A 20,348-nucleotide genomic window follows, 5' to 3' on the forward strand; every position below is an offset into this window, starting at 1 on the left:
AAAGAGGAATGTCGGTGAATGAGGGAGCGCAGCAAACTCTCGGCGCACCAACCGCACCCACCGTTGCCACAGCTGAGCTTTGTTTTTGTTTCGCCGAGTGTCAACAGGCTGCGCGCTGCGTTGAACCGAATACCAAACGAGGTGACAAAGAAAACAACTACCAGAGTAGTAATAAGTTAGAGAGAAATAGAGCATGCAGTGAACCAACGATTAAACGAGAACGTCACGCATCTTGCATGAAAGGGGGAGAGGCCCCCAGAGCGACGCGCGGCTATAAACCCAAACAGCTGCCAGCTGACTACAAAATGAATTCATTATTTTTAGTTATATTTACAAAATGTTAAATTAAATATTGTAATAACCTATAACGTGTATAATTACACTGCGTCCTTTAGGTGAACCTTCGCGAATAGAATGAGAATAACACACTCGATGTAAACCAGTCAGCAACGGCGATGTTTTCTATTCGTGTCAAGTTGCGAGTTGCGCAGAAACGCTGAGCACGCACATATAGATATATGGGTATAACATACACTCTGTATAAACAACATTTTTCTGCCGTTCTCGTTATTTTCGTTACGTTCGCTTCGTTTTATTTGTAAAAACCCGCAAGCGGCGTGTGAGAGCGATATATCAGCGTTTCGTATCGAGGTTTCTACTGGATTTCATGTTATAACGTAATGTACGCATGCGCCAATAAATTTTATGCGTCAAAATCAGCAAAACGTCAAAAAATAGCGAAATACACTTAAAATTAATACAAAACTACATAAAAATTGAGTTATTAATGTTGCTACCGTTATTGTAACTGATTGACTATTACCAGTACTAAAATAACATTACCTGTTTGCTGTTTATTTATTGATTAAACATATCAAGGTCCCGCTTACAGCAGTTCTTTGTGTGCAATGCTTTCAAAACTTATGAAACGCTGCGTACGTTGGTTGTGAACGTAACAACATGGAGGGGATCGACCAAGGGGCCGCCAGCCTCATATCCTGGTTTGTACAGCTTTCGTTTACTATTCTCTTCTTTATCGCTCCGACGCCGATAAGTCCGGTTGGTAGTGAGTTGGAGCGCGATTGCGAGCGTTCGTGTTTTGTAATGGCAGTGCGAGCGCGATTGGGGGAAGCCGCCGCATCGATTGACGCAGGCGGCTGACGCAGCTCCCTCGTTCGCCTATCGACGCTCGCTTTGGTTACCGTGCTCGGTTCTCAGTTGTTTTTGTGAGTTTGAAGAGAGAGGCTCCCGTTCAGTGCCAGCGCGTAAACTGAACAAAGTGTGTCAACGCAACGTATAAGCGGACCGCAGCAGCAGCGCATTCTAAATACAAACGGTTACCTGACTGAGAAACGGTGGTGAATCCGGTTCTGTGTATCCGACCTGGTCGTTCTCCTCCAGAGTGCGAGAGTTATTCCACCGTCGACTACGTCTAGTGGCGTCCGGTGCGTGCAATACGGTAAACATCGTCGCCGCCATCTTGGAGCCCGACGCTCGTCACCGTCCTTTGTTCGAACGCGTCCATTTTGTGAAAGCAAAATATTCGCGTGAGTTTGAATGTGCAACGCGTCGACGACGGCGAAGAACGTGGACTACGCAGCACGCAGTGGTGTTATGCGACGGCGGAGGACGAGGTACCGATACGACTGTGAGGTGAGAACGACGACGACGACGCCGCCGGCGGTAAGCGAGGATCTGTGATATTGGCTTCCGCGACGAGAGACACACGAAACGAGCATTTTACGTTTTTACTACATTATTAAGCATACGACGACGACGATATAGCGAGCGTAAGATTTGAAACAAAAAAACGTTTCTATTTTTATTTCGATCACTGTGTTTACAATCGACGAACAATGGCGAGAAACAATTCCGTACAAGTGCAAGTACAAAACCGCAGCGCGAAGAATAACAACAACAATAACACCAGCAATGGTGGGGGCGGCAACGGTGGCCGCGGCGCGAAGTATTACGGCTCGAGTCCGAAATACTTCAAGAGCATTACACCGCCGATGAGTGGCGGCAAGTGCGGCGGCGTTGGCGGCGAATCGTCGCCACGTCTGAGTCCATCGCGCGTCACCACGCCACCGACCATCGGGGGCGGCAGTCCGCGTACGTCCCCCGGCCTGCTTGCTGGCCATTACGCCGGTTGCAAGTTCACCGAGCCGCCGCTCCCGTCCGCGTTGCCGCCACCGCCGCAGCACTGGATGCAGCAGCCGCACGCGCGCGCCCCCGTTGGCACCCCGTGCGCTGCCCAGCAGTCCGGCGATCAGCTGGCCAACCAGCTCAAGCTGATGCTCAAGGTGCAGGCCTGAGACGGGTTGCGCCCATCTCGCGCAGCACTACCGCCACGTCCATGGAAATCATCATGAAGAAACAGTGCGCGCGCGTTCAAGTCTTCAAACATTTCAAATAATAAAAACACAAAACGTGACTTTTAATTATTTTTTGTGGCAATCCACTCTGCACAAACGGAGAAGAAGAAGAAGAAGAAGAGCACGCGGATGTCCGATGGGGAAGCATGAGTTCTTCATCTGATCATCACGTCGCGTCGAGGGAGAATTAAAATTAAAACAAGGATTGAGTTGAAATTGTGCAAGTGTACGAACATAGCGTTGTGAAGTTGTATAAGAACTGGAGGTAAACTAGAGGACACGATTTGTGATTTATGATGAACGTTCAATTAAAAAAAAAAACACAGATTATTTTTTAATTCTCAACAACCAGCAGAGCGAAAGCTTCAAAACAACAGAATCTAATCTAAGTCCGACGATGTGGGAGCGAGTGAACACGACAATACGTTTTTAATTGGTATGCGACGTGTGCAGAAACAGAGAAAAAACCAAAAAGCGAAAAACAACGAATCGATTCGTCGTGTCGAAATTGAAGCAAACAAAAATTTCACTTTTCTGTGATGTGCAAAAGCGCGCGCAAAATATGGCGATGGCTTTAAAATACGAAACTTGAAAATTGTCCTGTTCAGCCGCGACTGTGATATAATAATTAGCGAGGTAAACAACACGAGGCGCAATCAACGTATCGACCCAATTTTTATTACTACATATTCCTGATTGCTTTGGACTTGTAGATATATTATATATAAATATATATTATATATACATAGGACACACATACACTCACATGCATACATATAAACCACCAACAAATGATCAATAACCAATAACGGCCGCATTGTTACGACAACAACCAACAACAGATTTTTCAAATAGAAACCGGAAGAGTTGAGTTTTGAAAGAGAGCGATTGCGATATTAATGTTTAAGCGATACAATATGAATGCGATGGAAATGTTAGAGTCTTATTTCTAAATGTGATTTTCGGTTTAATGTTTGTTATGGATAAAACGAATCAGATGGCGGTCGGAGATCGAAGGGTGCGCAATGGAGCCCCGAGCCGAACGAGCATCGCAGTTTGGACGAATTCAAAACGAAACGGAAAATAGTCATTTATTATTATTATGTAATCGGTGCAACAGAAATTAAATTTAAATTTAAACAAAAACGAAAACGAGAAAAGAAAAAAACTTATAAAAAACCGTCGTGTTTCTCTCCCGCTGAAAGATGAATCCGGTGCGACCGCATCGCAATGATGAGCGCGCCGCTAGCGTCGATTTTCTACATCGACCTGTACTGATTTTTATTATTAATTATAAGAGCAGCGCGCTCATATCCAATACACTTACAAACCGATTGTGTCACGAGTCAATGCGTTCGCATTCGGATGACGCTTTGTGATCGCGAATATTTCGCGATAAAGCAGGCGGGCGAGAACAACGACGACCAAAAAAATAAAAATCATTTATAATGTTGATGTGATTAAGTTTGAATTGAAGTTACAAGATACAAGATGGCGTGCGATGTGATCGCACAAAATGGCGTATTGTAAAAATCAACAATCGCGATGTAATTTAATTTGAATTCTGAATTAAATTGCGAATTGTTTTTGTTACAATACGCGTGTGGAATCAAATCGCGCGCGTGTTCCTCGAACAAGCCAGTATGTGATCGAAGACGATGGGAACTCGTGCAAAGCTTTAATGTCTCTTTAAAATATTATAAAAACATGACTTTGATGCTCGTTCGCATGCCGTGGGGGTTCGACAAAAGTAAGATATGAACGATATATGAATATATAAATATATATTTAATTAAGATGAAGATGAGAAGAAAAAAACACTATTAATACAAAGAGATGATACAAAAGAGAAAAGAGAAACAAACGCCGTCCTTCTTCACTGACACACAATATTCGGCGTGCGCATTTGTGCATTTCCGCAAAGAGAAGCAAAAAAGAAGGGGCGTTGTATTTTTGTTAAAACGCAGTACAAATATATGTATAATCACGATTTTAATCATAGATACAAAAAACTCTATTAACTAATATCTAGCCAGTAAGCCATCAAGTAAATTACGAGATTCCGTAAATGGAATTCTCTTGCGTCGTCGACGTGTAAGGTGATTGCCAAACACACCACACAATTTTATTCAACTTTTAAATATTTGAGAATAAGAATTTCTATTTCGTTAAAATTATCGACTAAAAATTTCAATCAGAATAATAAATTACATAGCTGTGTGTGTTTGGCAGTTGCGCTACTTTGTAACGCGCAAGAGTGATACGAAATTCCAGCGTCGCATTCGACCAAGAAAATGTAAAATATATGAAAGATTGAATGAGGCGTCGTTTCTCAAAACCACATTGATTGACATCATTGGATTACATTTGCACGCCGATGCAATGCAGATACGGTCCAATCCTAATCAAGTGATGTGCAATAATTAATTAGGAATTTTCTGGTTGACGTCTACTTAATGATTGTTGCGTTTTATTGACCAAATGCAAACATTTTCAACGACTGGTTTATTTGTCGTTTTAAAATTATTAGAAGTATGGATTGATTTGTGCTGATTTCGAAATTTATTTACGTTTATTTATCGGTTTTAATTGTCAAAAAATTTTAAACTCTGTGGTTAGTCTGAAAATGTTTGTATATGGACAATTATGCGGATGGAATGTGTAACGCACGCACAAATTTTCGATGATAAAATTAATTACTACCAACCATTCATTGTAAAACAGAAAATTGCGTTCGAAATTTTCCGTTACGACTTGATCTGTACGATTGATATATGTACCTATATATTTTCCTCTTACACGCAGCATTTTTGGGCGGTAGGAATCTCGAAATTTAGTTATTTCTTTAATTTTTCGCTGTATACTTAGTTATTATTAGTCTGTAAGGCATCGGATCTCATGCATTCACTAAACTTTGTTTGATAACGTTTTTATTTACCGATGAAAATGTAAGACACCAACATCTCTGAATATCAAAAGTTTTGTAAGAAGAGGGAAGCGAAGTGCGACACATCAACATGTGTGGCAGGTTTGTTTCCGATTGAAAGTTTATTTTCCACATCTTGTAAGCGCAGCCCGATTGCGCAGAGGAACGCTTTAATTTACATTCTAAGTTTTGATGATTCACACACACACACACACTACGCACACGCAATTAAGATTTCATGTAACCAATCGAAAACGAAATAGTATACTATACACATACACACACACACATAAGCAAAAAGCAGAAAATTATCAAGTCAAGATAAAGATAAACCCGACGAGCAAAGCATAAGATGTACAAGAAGAAGCAACCGAATCCAACGGCAATATTTGTATATACTTTTCATGTTATGTAAGTTCATCATCTCCATCCTTTGAAAACTGTGATACCTGATATCCCCTTTTGACACTGAATCAAAGACACTGCGCAAAAGGATTGTAAACAGAGAAAACACCACAGATACAAAATATACCCTATTTCCTCCTTTCTCGTGTTCCCGGCGATTTGTTTTCCAAATTTTCCACTCATACTCTACATAGTCAAAATTTGATAGAAGCAGATGACAAAATTTAAGTCAATTAATTTGGCCATTGCAGATGTATAAATAAAAAATCGTTTTGGTCAATTAACATGATGATAGTGACGCGAGGACGCGTTTCAGAATTTGAAACAAACAGAATTTCATACATTCCTATATTCCAATACCACAGACACCACCCAGACACTTTTTGTTCTGTATGAAATTATATTAATGCCAAATTAGTGATTTCCTAATGTCCTATTCCCTATTTTCCTTATCCCAGCCCAAATTTGAGCAAGAGAGGATTGTTAAAATGCAAAACAAAATATATCTACAAGTCTACGAGGACCAGGGATCCATTCCATTCAAACCTGGCCAGAGATGTCTCATCTTTCGTCGAATGATTCCAACCGAGGACTACTGATGGACAGTACGAGTATAAAATCGATAAAAAGGTGAGTTGTGGAAGATTTAAATAATTGTTTTGAAATTGTTGAGTCATGGAATACTGAACACACTTTTTTAATGATAAATTGTGGGATTAATGATATTTTTGACTATTTTTTAAATTTTACAACGTGTGTTGTTATAATTTCTATTTATTTTCAAATTAATGTCGAATTAAATATAAATTTTATCACTATATGCTTATGAAATGAAAATAAATATTTTTTCTACTTCCACCTTCAAAGCGTGAGTTTTTCCACTGTTTTTAGACACAAAAAGTGGTACTTTAAACATGGATGGCGAAGGCCGTGACTAAAGTTTTTTAATAAAAAAAAAACGGCAAAATTCGGAAAACTGCTCACGGAACTACTCAATTCTTATTGTAAAAACTTATTCATTTTGTTTCCACAAATTTGATCCAATGAGTGACAAATTCAAATTATCCGTTTTGTTATCTCAATTTTGACGTCTTGAGCAACGTCAAGCACAAATTTAAAAAATGTAAACGTTATCAACTTTACCAAACCAATAATTTCTGAAAATTATTTTATTCGTTGTAAATATTCAGTTTCCGAATATTTTAGCAAGTCAAATAAATCCAAGGACCATAGTTGACGAAAACAATTACAGTCACAAATATTGTTTTAATAGACAATTAAATGACCAAGGTCTTTCATTATTATATTACTTGTATATATAATTTTGTTTACTCTACCTCTTATCGCATTTTTTACATTATAAATTCAACTAGGTATTTTTTATCTGTGTTTTTTTTGCTTCATTCAAACATTTGAGTCTCGAATTTTAAGTCTAGTTACGTACATGATTTACGTTTTCACTTTGCAATAGCATTGTGTTTGTATTATTGTGTTACTTTGTGGTTACCATTGTCAGCGCAATATGTAACGTTTGTGTAACTTTTTACTTATCTACGAGTACGTCAAGAATGCTTGCCTATTCAAATAAACCTAAGCTCCTTCGCCGTCAACAACGAAAACATATTTATTTTTAAACTCAACTGTTTGCATAGCAATTTTCTGCTGACTACTAAAAACTTTAGTATATTAAACATTAAATATAATAGATATTAATGTGCAACGCAAGCATAATTCACATTCACATGAAACTTTAGTCTTTCAAAGCTTTTTTTTTGTTTGAGTTTTCAGACTGCCAGGCGTCTCGGTGACAGCCATGTTGGACGTGCCAAGAATGTAAAAAAATGCACAAACATGTTATTTGCTTACTGAGTAAGCGCATTTTGAGAGAGGAGTATCAGTGAGTTTCATCTAAGTGCCGAGAGGATAATTTAGGAAATGACTACATATACAATATTCGTTTAAAGTTCGTTTAAAAATATATCACATTCTAAGCAATAATTCAATTGATGTGCCACGTCCTGCTGATAATGGTAATACATCATTATTATATGTGATTAATAAAAATAAACCGGTCAAGATATTATTAACGCTGACAATAATGAATTAAAATAACGATTAGATATTCTGGAAATTGATTACTAAACTAAAAATTACTATAACTAAAAGGTTAGAAGTTAAAACATCCTTTTTGCGACTTGCACATACAAAATTGCAATCATTCATTGATTAAATATTGAAAATATTGATTTACCACTAAAATTAATAATTGCTGTTAAAATACTGCGTTGTTTTCACATTTTACGATTGTGATGTTTGAAATTTTGATGATGATTGGAAACATCAATGCTTGTTATGATTGCTTGTTATCAGTTGATATACATTCACATTTTTGTTTTTGTTTTTAACTAACGCGTTATGTTCGCACATTACGAGTACACTACAAACCCACTTGTCTGGATAGTTGGCGATTGACGCTTGGCAACAATCAAATATGCAATATAATATACACGTACATATTTAATTTTTATATTTTCAATTCCGATTGGTATAGATAAGGTTTTCGTGCCAACGATTCGCGAATGCTTAAACTCGAGACATTAATTACTTAATGAATTATTGAACTTGTGATATTCCGAGTTGTTTACCAACGTTATGCCTCACGTGCCGTATACATACTAAAGATAGCGACTAGAATAATCAACGGAAACTTCCATTAACTCTAAAATTTTCGATAGCATTATAATATAAAAATACGTTGGCGAGATTCTAGAGATGCCAAATAGTTTTACTGCGAATTGCAATAAATTTACTTACTATAACATCCGATAAACACACGATATTAACTTGTTGGTTATAGGAACGAGTACATATTACTCTAGTTCATAGTGAATGCTGAAAGTATTCACATTCATCATTTTTAGTATTACATAATACCCACGGCAATTACGCTGTAATAAATCGTTTTTCAGCCGTCGTCATAAATTTCTAGAAATTTATAGGAAAATGATTTCAAAGTAATTGTATACAATGTTTAATGTTATCACTCACCGGGAATATCAGCTCACGACGTGAATTGTTGTTTCCTTGACCGCACATCATATCGTTCCACAATTGTTAAACACTTGCAAAGGTTAATTAATTATATGTTAAAAATAGTTTTGAGTGCTTTAAAATGATTCGAAAGTTAATTTCTGACTTTCGTTTGAACATAGCTGCGGAGGTTATAAAGCAGTTTCAAAAATATTATAGGCAACCTAATAAACACGTTTTCAAAATTCTGTAATTTGTAAGTTTGTTTTGAAGTGAAATATATTTTCAGGATATCAATAAAGCATATTGTTGGAAATTAAAGGAGTACTATACAATATTGCTACGTTTCTGTGCTTTTATAAACAAAACAATCAATGGAAGTAATGGAAAACATGAAATGCATTGCCGTAGGTTTAAGTTTCGAACGACAACAATCAATAAAAACGTACGATATGTCAGACGCAGGTTTTTACGACTTATTTATATTAATGATTTATTAAAGACTATAAAAGGAAGTAATGTGTTGTTCAAGCCATTGCATTTCTAGTTGTTTTGCACTGGTAAAAACCGACTGGTTTAAAAATGTCTCAAATATTACTTTGACTCAGTAAATTTATCAATTTAAAAACAATACAAGGCAAAGCAAAGCGTTTAATTTGTTAGGCAAGGTAAAACGGTAATTAAATGTAATTATGTCGTATGTTGCAATATTCGTGGCTCGTGACGTACCACACAACGCTCGCAATATTTGCGAACGTTAACAACAATCGCGATTGCTTTTGTATGAATATGAATTCGTAAACCTTCTCGAATGTTTGCGGTGTTGCCTACTTTCAACAGAGCGCTATGACAATGGCAATCAATTTATAATCAACGTTGCGTTTTTATTTTTTTAATTTCGTGTTTTGTTCGGTTGATTTAATAGTGATAAAGCTAAAAACATTTAAACAAAACGGAGAAACATCAATAATAGCTATAAATACGAGAATAGGTATTAAATTAATCTATATCTATCGCAATAAAATAAAATATTGATTCAGTGATTATTGATTATTTACGATCTTAACATTTACAATACACAATTGCAACGTGTCAATATGTGAAGTTACTCGTATGAACGAGTCACTTCTAGACTCGTCGTCACTAGTTAAGCTAGACTACGAGTAAAGTAAAACTGAATTTGTTGAGTCACAAATCACAGACTCGCGCCAAATGTCAACCAACTCTTTCATTGCCATTTCTGCTCATGGTAAAACATTTTGTGACTGTGAAAAACTGTCAGTAAACTTCATTAAAACGTACTTTATACTGGAAATTTAATTAATCTTGGGTTGTTACTAACTTCGATTAATCATCGCGTGACTAATGGATATTAATGACGCGTATTTTTTTACTTTTACCTTAAAAGATTAAAAAACTGAAAAAGTAAAAAAAAGGTCTGGATAGGTTAGTGAATCAAATTCATTCACACTGAATTAATGCGACATTTATTAATGAGGCGCTACGAAGTTCACCAGGATAGATAGGACTTAATAAGTCTAGAAATAGAACATAATTTTAAGTAGTTTGTCACCTCCTTGACACTGATAAAGAAGGTCTGTACACGATGTCCAATTTGCGATAAAATTACTTAGTAATTTTGTATCATGTGACAAAAATCTGTAGTAAAAATTCTAATTGCGTTTTTCGTTAAACTTTTATGATTAACTGATTAGATTTCTCCGTTATTCATTATATTATTATATTATTATATGACTATCGTAAAAACTCTCGAATTCTCCAGTCACGCTCCTGACTAATAAACCCACACCACAGCGTCAAATTACTAACGGGAAAATTACCCAAATTTGGTTTCAAATTTAACGTTTACTAATTTTTATTATGCGGAAATTTAATGCTGATGAGGAAAACATACTGAATAAACAAGTGTACATGTAATTTACCTGTGCATGTTTACAAATTGCAGTCATTATTCATCATTTGATCATTTTTCATGAATAATTACAAAGTCACCAGTCATGCACATCACACAATATACATTTTATTGGCTAATAAGATAATAATAGTGTAAATACACACGTACCAATCAGGTTTTACGTGGAAACCCACTGCGTACATTATTTGTAAATGTAAACTACTACGTTATAATCGTATTAAAAGTTGATCTGGAACTATTCTAGAATATTTTGTTGACTGCTAGAAATTGCAACTTGAATGAAATTATTGAAAGTTGCTTTCCAATCATGTCGAAACCTTATTTAACAAAGGCGTAGGAGCTGTATAGGTTGTATTTTAATATGAAACGTAGTTTTCAAACGCACAAACATGTTGTGATAGTATTTCTGTTATCAAAGTTATCGTGTCGTGGCTGCAGTCACGTTTGCCTTTATTCTTGTGAATGGAAACATAAATTCAGATATTTTGTTAGAAACGGCACACGTTGCGCCATCTAGGTGTACAAAATAAAACTAACATTTAAAATGCATCTGTTACACTTGTTTTTAGCCTTTACTGACTATTTAACAACAAATATTTTAGCAATACTGTCGCTAATTACATTACATACTATTTTTAAACCTAGTTTTATATGTTTTGTGTATTTTAATCGCAAACTTTCATTTTTACTTGACATTTTTAGCACAATTATCACAGTAAATATGAAAAAAATCCAGTTCTGTTATGTTACGGCAACAAATATAACCCAAAGCTAACCAGTCATCAGCCACTGCGGCAGGCAAAAGTGTATTTAAGGCAAATGCAAATTTATTAATAGCCACTCGAACCGGTTACGCTCGGAGAATCACACATTTTGTTTGACTGGGCTTAAAAAGCGACGCAATGCGTAACAACTCAGTCTAAACTGCGTCGTTTGCAATCATTATAAACTTTACACAAAGATCATAAACTTTGACACTGCTATACAGAACTAAACAATGCAAAACAAAAAAATCTTTTGTTAAAATTTAAGGTTTTACTTGAAAAAATACGTATTGTTTGAGTGTTGTGAAAGAAAACAATTTACGACATGTTTTTGGCACATTGGTTGACCATGGCTCTGACTTTTCACTTATTTATACGCAAATATTTCGAAACACTATGATCCATGAATCTGTGCCAATGCGAAAACTGATTGCGCTAATCTTTTGTGCTGTTTCAACATGTTCATTTATTTATACCGTGATCAGATTAACGAAAACATGCAAACTAATCAATTTATCTGAAATTCATTGTAATTAAATATACAAAATATGCATATTTCTCCTTGATGCTAATTAAATATATAAATACCAGTAAAATAAACATAACTTAAACGTCAAATATATAAAACACAAAACGTATACAAAGTGGTAAAAGGGTTGCATACGCATGCCACAATAACCACCCATAGAAGCACGCTCTCATGATGTTATGTATAACTTTCATTCGTTGATACATAATTTTCGATTTTTCCATGTCCTCCTTCTTCTCATGCACAACAAGTTCACGCAGCATCGCCAGGCCATGCCTGTAATACTCCATCAAATCGATTTCCTCGATATTCAACGGATAAGTTTCATCTTCACGTTCGTTCAAATCCATCCGTAGTGTCCGAATTGTATCATTTTTAAAGTTCCAGTGTGGACACTCTGAATAAAACCTCAGCACTTCATTACTTCTGGTTATCTTGCGCTGAATATCAAGCAGTTTTCTTTTGCTTTTGACACCACAAGCCTGTAATGCGTTATCAACTAGCACTGCAGGCACTAATTGGAACAAGATATGCATAATGAAGAAGAGAAACGGGCATTGCACGTGGAAAACCCACGGAAAACCAAGACCAATCGAGAAGGGTTGTTCTTCAAAAGAGGAACGCTAACTTCATGCCAATATTTCATGGTCCATTGGATGTTCGTCGCGTTGCATACCGATACTTTTTCTCCGTACTAACAAATAAAACAAACAAATACAGAATAAAACCATTTTAAAAATAAAATAAAAAGATATTTACTTATTTATATAGTTGTAAGTTGTGATGAGTAAAGTATTGATGACCATATCCAAAGTGACATAATCCAGCACGTATTCTGGTTTTACTTTCGTGACACGAAGCATACCTTTACAGTAAAGAATCCACAATGACATTGGACCATATTCAGAATCGGTAAATCCAGGTATTGGATGTTTTATACAAGGCATGACTACAAATAACATCATAAGTGTTTTAGTTTAATAGTATTTTTTTACAGGAAACTGTAAATTTACCAATTGAAGGTCTAACCACAAGTATTGGCAATTTATCCATTTGTTCAAACACAATAGCTTCAGCTAAAGCTTTGGAGAAAGTGTAAGTATTGCCATAATCCCCAACAAGTCTAAAAACATAAATTTCAGAAATGATTTTTACAGTTTAAAAGTTTAAATCTTAAAATTGTGATCCTTACTTGGATGTTAATATATTTAACGTTCCTTCATCCATGTTTTCAGCTATTCTTATCATATCATGAGGATTATGAGGTGTTATAGACACATCTTCATTTAGAACTACATTTCTTGGTTGACAATATGTTGTAGAAACATGTACAAACAGCTAGAATAATATAAAATTAATAAAATTGGTATTTAAATATAAAATTAAAGTGAAAAGTGAAATTTGTTGGTTTACCTGTAAATTTTTGACTTCTTTGGCCAATGCAATCATGTTTCTAGTACCTCTGACATTCAACATGATCATTTTCTTAATATACTCATCAAAACGCACGCTGGCACCGCTGTGATAAATAATATTCACTTCATCGATTAGTTTTCGTCTATCTTCTCGTGATATTCCAATTTCTAGCTCAGACAAATCTCCTTGAATAGCTTCCACTCTCTTAAGTGATTCAGGACGTTCCTTCTTCAAAGGATCAAAGAACTAAAAATTAAAAAAAATTATTAACAAAAGATTTTTATTTAATGTTTTTGTTTATAACTCACGCAGCTATCAAAATAATGAGCAAATCGTTCCTGTGTTCCTTTTCCACGTTTACTTTTAATAAGAATATAAACCTTTTTCACGTCTGTATTATGCAGAATTCTTTCTACAAGCGCCCTACCAACAAATCCGGTTGCACCTGTCACAAGTACAGTTTTCCCAGCGAATGTATCTGCGATTCGATCGGGAAACTGCGTCAAATCGACGAGTACCTCCTCATCAAACACGCGTTTATGCCCGGACGGCGACATTTTGAACTTAAGAAAACTGAAAGTGTTGAACCAGTATTTATATACTTGCATGAGTTTTAATAAGTTATTCAGGTTCATTTAAATTAATATTGTAAGAATTAGAATACACATTTTGCGAATGATGTTGAATGTGTGTGCGGCCATGTTGAATTGTTTGCAAATGAGTTGCAGTTTTTCCTATCATGACTGTGTGATAATAGCGGAAATTGAATATATTTTGCAGTCAAGGTCTGTGTCAGCATGAAACTAATAAAAGCAAAAACAGAATTAGTAAATTTTAATGTTTTCCAATCTGCGATGTTGTATTTTTAAGAATAAGGGAGTAAAAGTGATTTTTTAACGTTGCCAATGACAACTACTACACAACTTTTAATTTCAAACTTTAAAATGGCACTCCGTGTGCGTAAAATTATCATTTTTCTACTTCCACCATTAAAGCACCAGTTTTTCCACTGTTTTGAGACACAAAAAGACGTAATTTAAACACGGAGGCCGTGATTAAAGCACTTTAGTCACGGTGTGGGGTTTGCGCATGCGCATTGGCCTACAGCGCAGCACAAGATCATATGACATGATAAGCGGCGTCAGTCAAACCTTTTAACCTCACATTTTCTAATAATTTGCAAACAAAGATCGAAGTTTTACAATACAAAAGTTCAAATACAAAAACATTCAATACGCGCAGTAAAACATACATTGCACTTGGTTGGAATTAATCATAATAATTTATTTATTTAAGTATAGTATTATCGTAGATTACATTAAAATAAAATAACACATTCAACTACTACTGATGGGATGAGATTGGCCCGCGCGAACGCAGCATTAAGGTGTCTGTTTTAATAGTCGCGCTCAAACGACGCTCGATATCATTAAATGTTTGCTTGTCGCATGTGTATATTTCTGTTTGCATGTGTGTGTGAGAGTCCATGTGTTTGATAATCCATTAATGTTTTACATCTATATTACTTCAACAGCAAGCAGATATTCGATCTGTAATTATTTCTCATCCTCGCTTTTCACTTCAAAACAAATCAACTCGACACAATTCAATGTGAAAAAATCAAAATAAACGTCGCCTCTCTTTTCTTTCTTTGCAAATTTTTTACAATACCTATTATAATACCACCCGAAACATAAAAAAAATGTACATTAATCTGTAAATATCGAATAAAGCTTGGGAGTAAAACGCTTTAAGTTGGTTAAATTTTGGTCAAAAATCTTGGCATTTTCCAGCGCATTCGACGTGTAATCATTTCACAACTGATTAAAGCATCATATTTGATCTCGCATCATTTTCTTTTTCACAGTTTCTCTGGATTCACATCACAAGTTGTTGAAATAAAAATAAACCAAACATAAAATAACACGTTAACACGCATCAAGCAAAATGTCATACATGTTGGACTACCAATAACCGTACATTTGTGTGTGCGTCTTGGAAATAAACGTAATGCAAGACCGAACTGAATCAAAATGATGTGTAATCTCGGTAGTGTCCGCATCTTGGCCCTGCCTTCGTTGCGTTTTACATGCACGAGCAGAAGAAGAATCGTTCAAAGGGTACATGATGTCTGTTTAGTTTGCAGTAACTAATGTAATATTATTCGTAGGTAATAGTAGTAGGTAATTTGTGTTTCTCTGATCTCGTTATTTTGTTTGGATGCAATTCGTAATTTTTTTTTTTTCATTTTCATTCAGCATTTTATGTTTAAGATAATATTACACAATCGCGCTTATTTCGTGCTCACACATGGATGCTAATCGATGAAACTCTGTTCGACGCAGGCTTTCACTCGTTTTTCGTATTCTCGTCGATTCTCTTTGTATAGTTGGGCTGCCATCGAATTCGCCGGCGAATTTGGATTTGGATCACTTAATAGAGACTGAAAACAGGAAACAAACATTATTAAACCATAAAAAGATAAAAAATTTGAATTTTTCATCCTGCATGGTAACTTTAGCATAATTAATAAATATGTAGCATCCAAAACATGTACAGTAGAGTCCGGTTATAATGACATCGAAGGGAATTGACAAACACGTCATAATAAGCGGACGTCATACAAAGCGTTTTGTAAAATGAAAACCCTTTTTTATGTAAATATGTACATATACATACATATTAAATCAAAATCAAAATTGCACGTAATCAGCACATTATAACACATACAAGTGTATTTTTACTGCAAGTAATCTGTAATTTTTGTCTGCTTTTGTTTTTCATTTAATTAAAGCCTCTTCGGTTTCAAAACATTTGAATTGAACGATTGCTTAATGCGGTTCTTGTTTTTAAAAGCATTGAGATTGTCGAATAGCGGATTAATGGAAAATACGGATTAAGTCGTGGTCAAGGTGCTGCTGCCCGAATGCTTATATTTATTATTTAAGCATTTGGTCTTTCCGATAGTAAATACATAAAAGTAATTTGACAATCATAAAAGAAATGTAGCAATAAATATAAAAGTTCGCCACGTGTCGAACGTCGTCAGGTATCAACGAACATTACCGGAGGTGTAAAGAATCATGTCATTATAACCGGACATAATCTATTACAAATGGGTCATAATAAGCGACATGTCACTGTAAGCGAAGTCATTATATCCGACTTTTTATACAGAATTTTATATGAAAACCAAACTTGGTAGTGTAGGTACGTCATAATAACCGGTTGGTCAATATAAGCGGAGTCAAAACATGTAATTGTACGCGTAGGTAATAAACAACGTACTAAATAATAATTTTCCGACGTTTAAAGCTATAGTTAAGTAGAAAGTTATGAGAAAATGAATTGTTTTTTGAAACTTTGTTAAATCTTTGCAACTTTTAAACTTAATTGAACATAACCTTAAAAAATCAACATCTAGACAAAAATTTCATTCATATTAATGATATTTAAACCAATTTAGACCTATTTTCAAAGTTAAAATAGAAAAATCTATTAAATTTCACCTGGATATTACCATGCATGATGCAAATTTTACACCTTATGAATAATTTTTCTGCAAATAAGCAAATTAAATGACAAGAAACTTACTTGAATAGAAGTTAAAATGGCAGATACATCATATGTAGGACTCCACCGATTTTGTAGTATATCTAAACAAATGCCGCCGTCGGCATAGACATTGGGATGAAACATGTGACTGACAAAACGCACAGTCGGCGGTTTGTTGGGATACTCCTCTGTGAACTCAATGGTCAGCTTAAAGGTGCCATCCTCAAAAGGTGTATCATGTGGGCCAAATATGACTGCATTCCATATCATAATGTTATTGTCTGTTGGCGCGCCACTGACTCCCGTCGGTGGGTCTTCTTGTAAACTAAAACCAGGTTAAGAAAATTTGCAATCAAACAAAGCCACAGACAATATATAGCAAATGATGAGTCATAGGTTAAAAATATATTGAGAAAAAATATTCTCGAAGATTCCGATAATTACCGTTTAAAATCTCTCATAAGGCGTCGTCTGGCAGGCGTAGACATTTTAATCGGTTACTCGAGTGTGTGTGCTGGTTTGCTTGTTGGGATGCAAATAGCAAAAATAAGATTCTGGCGTCTGGTGTCGTGCCCGCAGCTGATTCCGCTGGTCACACTTGAAATTTGGTCGGACGCCTGTAGACGACGGAACCAGCACCGACGATTCACTCACCCGCGATCCGCACGGATTGCACTGCGCGTATTGTGGTGCACGGACGTCGTTCGCATGACGTTACGTTTTGCGCTGGGGCCAAAATTCGTCGGTCCGTCCAGGGCCAGGTGCGTAAGAGTGCGAGCGTGCTGCTGGCGCACACTTGGATTGCGTTACCTGCAGCGCGTGCGATGTGAGTGCCTTGATGGCGGTTGGCGACTTGTTTACCCTGATTGCGTTTCAGGGTGATGGCTGATTCGCGATTTACTGGACAGACGGGACCGACGGGACAGACAAGGACACGAATCACTCGTTCACATCTGACGGATCCGTCGCCATATTATTTTGCACCAGGTTAATTCGGGGGAATCTTTGCGGCCTAGGGAATTTCGTTCTGTAACTGTATCTGTCAATTCTGACACACTGACGCAAAAATTATTGACAATTATATGGTTTTAGATTGTTTTTGTACGATATATAGAATATTTTGTTTCAAAAACATATTATAGTAAAATATTTCTATATAATTTATACATTATAAGTACTTATAGATTCCTAAATAGTGATATTTTTAAATGGACTACGATTAATTTGTATTTTTTAAACTCAGTATAAGTAACCAGAAAAGTCACTAAAAACTATAGTGAAATAGAACAAGTATTATGAATACAAGAGAAAGATATACATTGATTGCTTCATTTTCTAAGTAGTTTTGACCCATTAATCGTATTATTGAACATCATGAATACAGAATACGTTAATTTAAACACCTGAAAATATACACGATTAGATTTATATTTTACGTGGTTATAAATTATAATTTATATAATAACTATTATACCTTCAACATGAATTCATTCGAAACCACTGTGAAGTTTCCAATAGGTATTACAAAATGTATTCTGGTGCGCAAATTCATAAATAACATTTTTTTAGCAATTGCAACGTCGCCATCCCATGGAATCTCATTAAAAGTTGCATTATGTATTTGAATACTCTACAAAACACAAGTTTTAGTTGTTGAGAATTATGTCTGTAAACTATTTACAATATCTACGAGTTGCGATGACAGAATGCAAGCTGCAAATGCCATTGCCATATACAAAATAGAGACAACAAATATTATAATATTGAATTCCTAAAAAAGTATATTAATAATCTGTTTAATTACCAGATATGTGAATAACTCACTATTAATAATGTTATAAATATGAGTGAATAGCCAATTGATCCAAGTATTACAATTGTTAGCAAGGTATTTTTTAAAGATTTATGTAATTCATGCCAGAACCTAAAAATTAAATTAAATTAAAAAAAAATTATTTAATTTTAAAAGAATAATTTAATTAAAAAAGATTAATTTAGTTTAACTTTTTTTTATTATTATTCAAAATAGTTACCGAGAAATCAAAACATGATGTTTTATAATATTAGCAAAATATTGATGGCGAACTTTAAAATTTTTTTTGAATTTCAGATTCTTCATTGATTCCAAAATAATATCACAATTGAATTTCAAATATCTTTCACACGTCATAAATAGACAAAGCAAAATCCAAATCACCAAAACTCCGAAATCAAATACCATGTGAAATATTACATTAAGGATTATTTTAAATGAGCCTAAATCAACAAAGTAATACTAAAATAGGTAAAATATATATTATTTATTTTAATTAGTATTAATGCATCTATGTATGCATACTACTTACAAAAGGAAAAAATGTTGAAGGAAGAAATGGCGCTGCCATTATATCTACCACTGAATAACATAATAATATTGCTACTACCACAACCAGAAGTTGATTGAGTAATAGAAATGATTTGCGCAGACGAAAATCCCTTGGATTTACAAACTCTGTATTATTTGCAAACTCTATTAGAGCTAATAATTCCTGTTTTTTACGTTCGATATGCATGAAAAACACTAATCCAGTAATTAGAACTGTAAAAAATGTCAAATGCATTACGTATTCTTGAAATATCAATTTATCAATTACTGCAATTGTAAAAAGTGTTAGAAATAATTTTAATATTGAGATTATTTTCTTACTTATCAATTTATAGCAGTGTCCTATCATACCGACCGTCAGGATAAGAGGGAATATATAATACATACAGAACAGCAGAAGTACAACTCGTTTATTCTTTGATAAAAAGAAATTGCGAAGAATAAAAGCCGCAATTGCAACATCTTCAATTAGCAATCTTTTGTGAGTACAGACAATTCGGTTAGGACGAATGTAGTTGTTGATCCAATCCATTTTGCAAGAAAACTGATATGACTTGGACTCATGTGAAATAAAATTGATTTTCATATTATCATTACTATATTATATATTATCTGCACAAGGTGATAGACCAACAAATATTAACGTTGATCTAGCAATAATTTATTACATGTCAATCGATAAATCGTCAATAAGCATATCCGGGTTTTCGTTTTCTGTAACTTTTTTGATGTTATGATAGTTACGAAACAAATCCAGGGTATTTTCTCAGAACTTAATTATTATACATAGCTTATTTTGACTCATTAATCGTGTTCAAGTACATCATGAATATAGAATACGTTAATTTAAACACCTGAAAATATTCACAATTAAATTTATTTTTATGTAATTATAAATTATTATGCCTTTATCAAAAATTCATTGGAAATCACTGTGAAATTTCCAACAGGTATTACAAAATGTATTCTGGTGCGCAAATTCATAAATAACATTTTTTTAGCAATTGCAACGTCGCCATCCCATGGAATTTCATTAAAAGTTGCATT

The 20,348-nt window shown here is 34.9% G+C and overlaps 3 protein-coding genes across 3 annotated transcripts; 1 reads left to right on the top strand and 2 right to left on the bottom strand.

Annotated features, from left to right (window-relative positions):
• The first annotated feature begins 994 nt into the window (after positions 1 to 994).
• Positions 995 to 5,990, top strand: LOC135801062 (proline-rich nuclear receptor coactivator 2). The gene has a single exon (XM_065314431.1). The coding sequence runs from the start codon at positions 1,857 to 1,859 to the stop codon at positions 2,313 to 2,315; it is 459 nt and encodes a 152-aa protein (XP_065170503.1). The 5' UTR covers positions 995 to 1,856; the 3' UTR covers positions 2,316 to 5,990.
• A 6,379-nt stretch (positions 5,991 to 12,369) lies between these two features.
• LOC135800207 (fatty acyl-CoA reductase 1-like) lies at positions 12,370 to 13,965 on the bottom strand. The gene is made up of 6 exons (XM_065313369.1): positions 13,690 to 13,965; positions 13,379 to 13,627; positions 13,158 to 13,303; positions 12,979 to 13,088; positions 12,725 to 12,914; positions 12,370 to 12,659 (listed from the first exon to the last, which is right to left on the bottom strand). Exons 1-6 carry the CDS (start codon positions 13,936 to 13,938, stop codon positions 12,608 to 12,610), a joined length of 996 nt encoding a protein of 331 aa, XP_065169441.1. The 5' UTR covers positions 13,939 to 13,965; the 3' UTR covers positions 12,370 to 12,607.
• A 675-nt stretch (positions 13,966 to 14,640) lies between these two features.
• Ubc6 (ubiquitin conjugating enzyme 6) lies at positions 14,641 to 17,932 on the bottom strand. The gene is made up of 3 exons (XM_065313370.1): positions 17,381 to 17,932; positions 16,976 to 17,261; positions 14,641 to 15,824 (listed from the first exon to the last, which is right to left on the bottom strand). The coding sequence occupies exons 1-3, from the start codon at positions 17,422 to 17,424 to the stop codon at positions 15,699 to 15,701; spliced, it is 456 nt and encodes a 151-aa protein (XP_065169442.1). The 5' UTR covers positions 17,425 to 17,932; the 3' UTR covers positions 14,641 to 15,698.
• Positions 17,933 to 20,348: the final 2,416 nt, after the last annotated feature.

The sequence above is a fragment of the Atheta coriaria genome, unplaced genomic scaffold (genome assembly GCF_025399875.1).
Source record: "Atheta coriaria isolate IRGN ID8LTWV9N9 unplaced genomic scaffold, Caltech_Dcor_3.1 hic_scaffold_10_pilon, whole genome shotgun sequence".
Classification (NCBI taxonomy): Eukaryota; Metazoa; Arthropoda; class Insecta; order Coleoptera; family Staphylinidae; genus Dalotia; species Dalotia coriaria.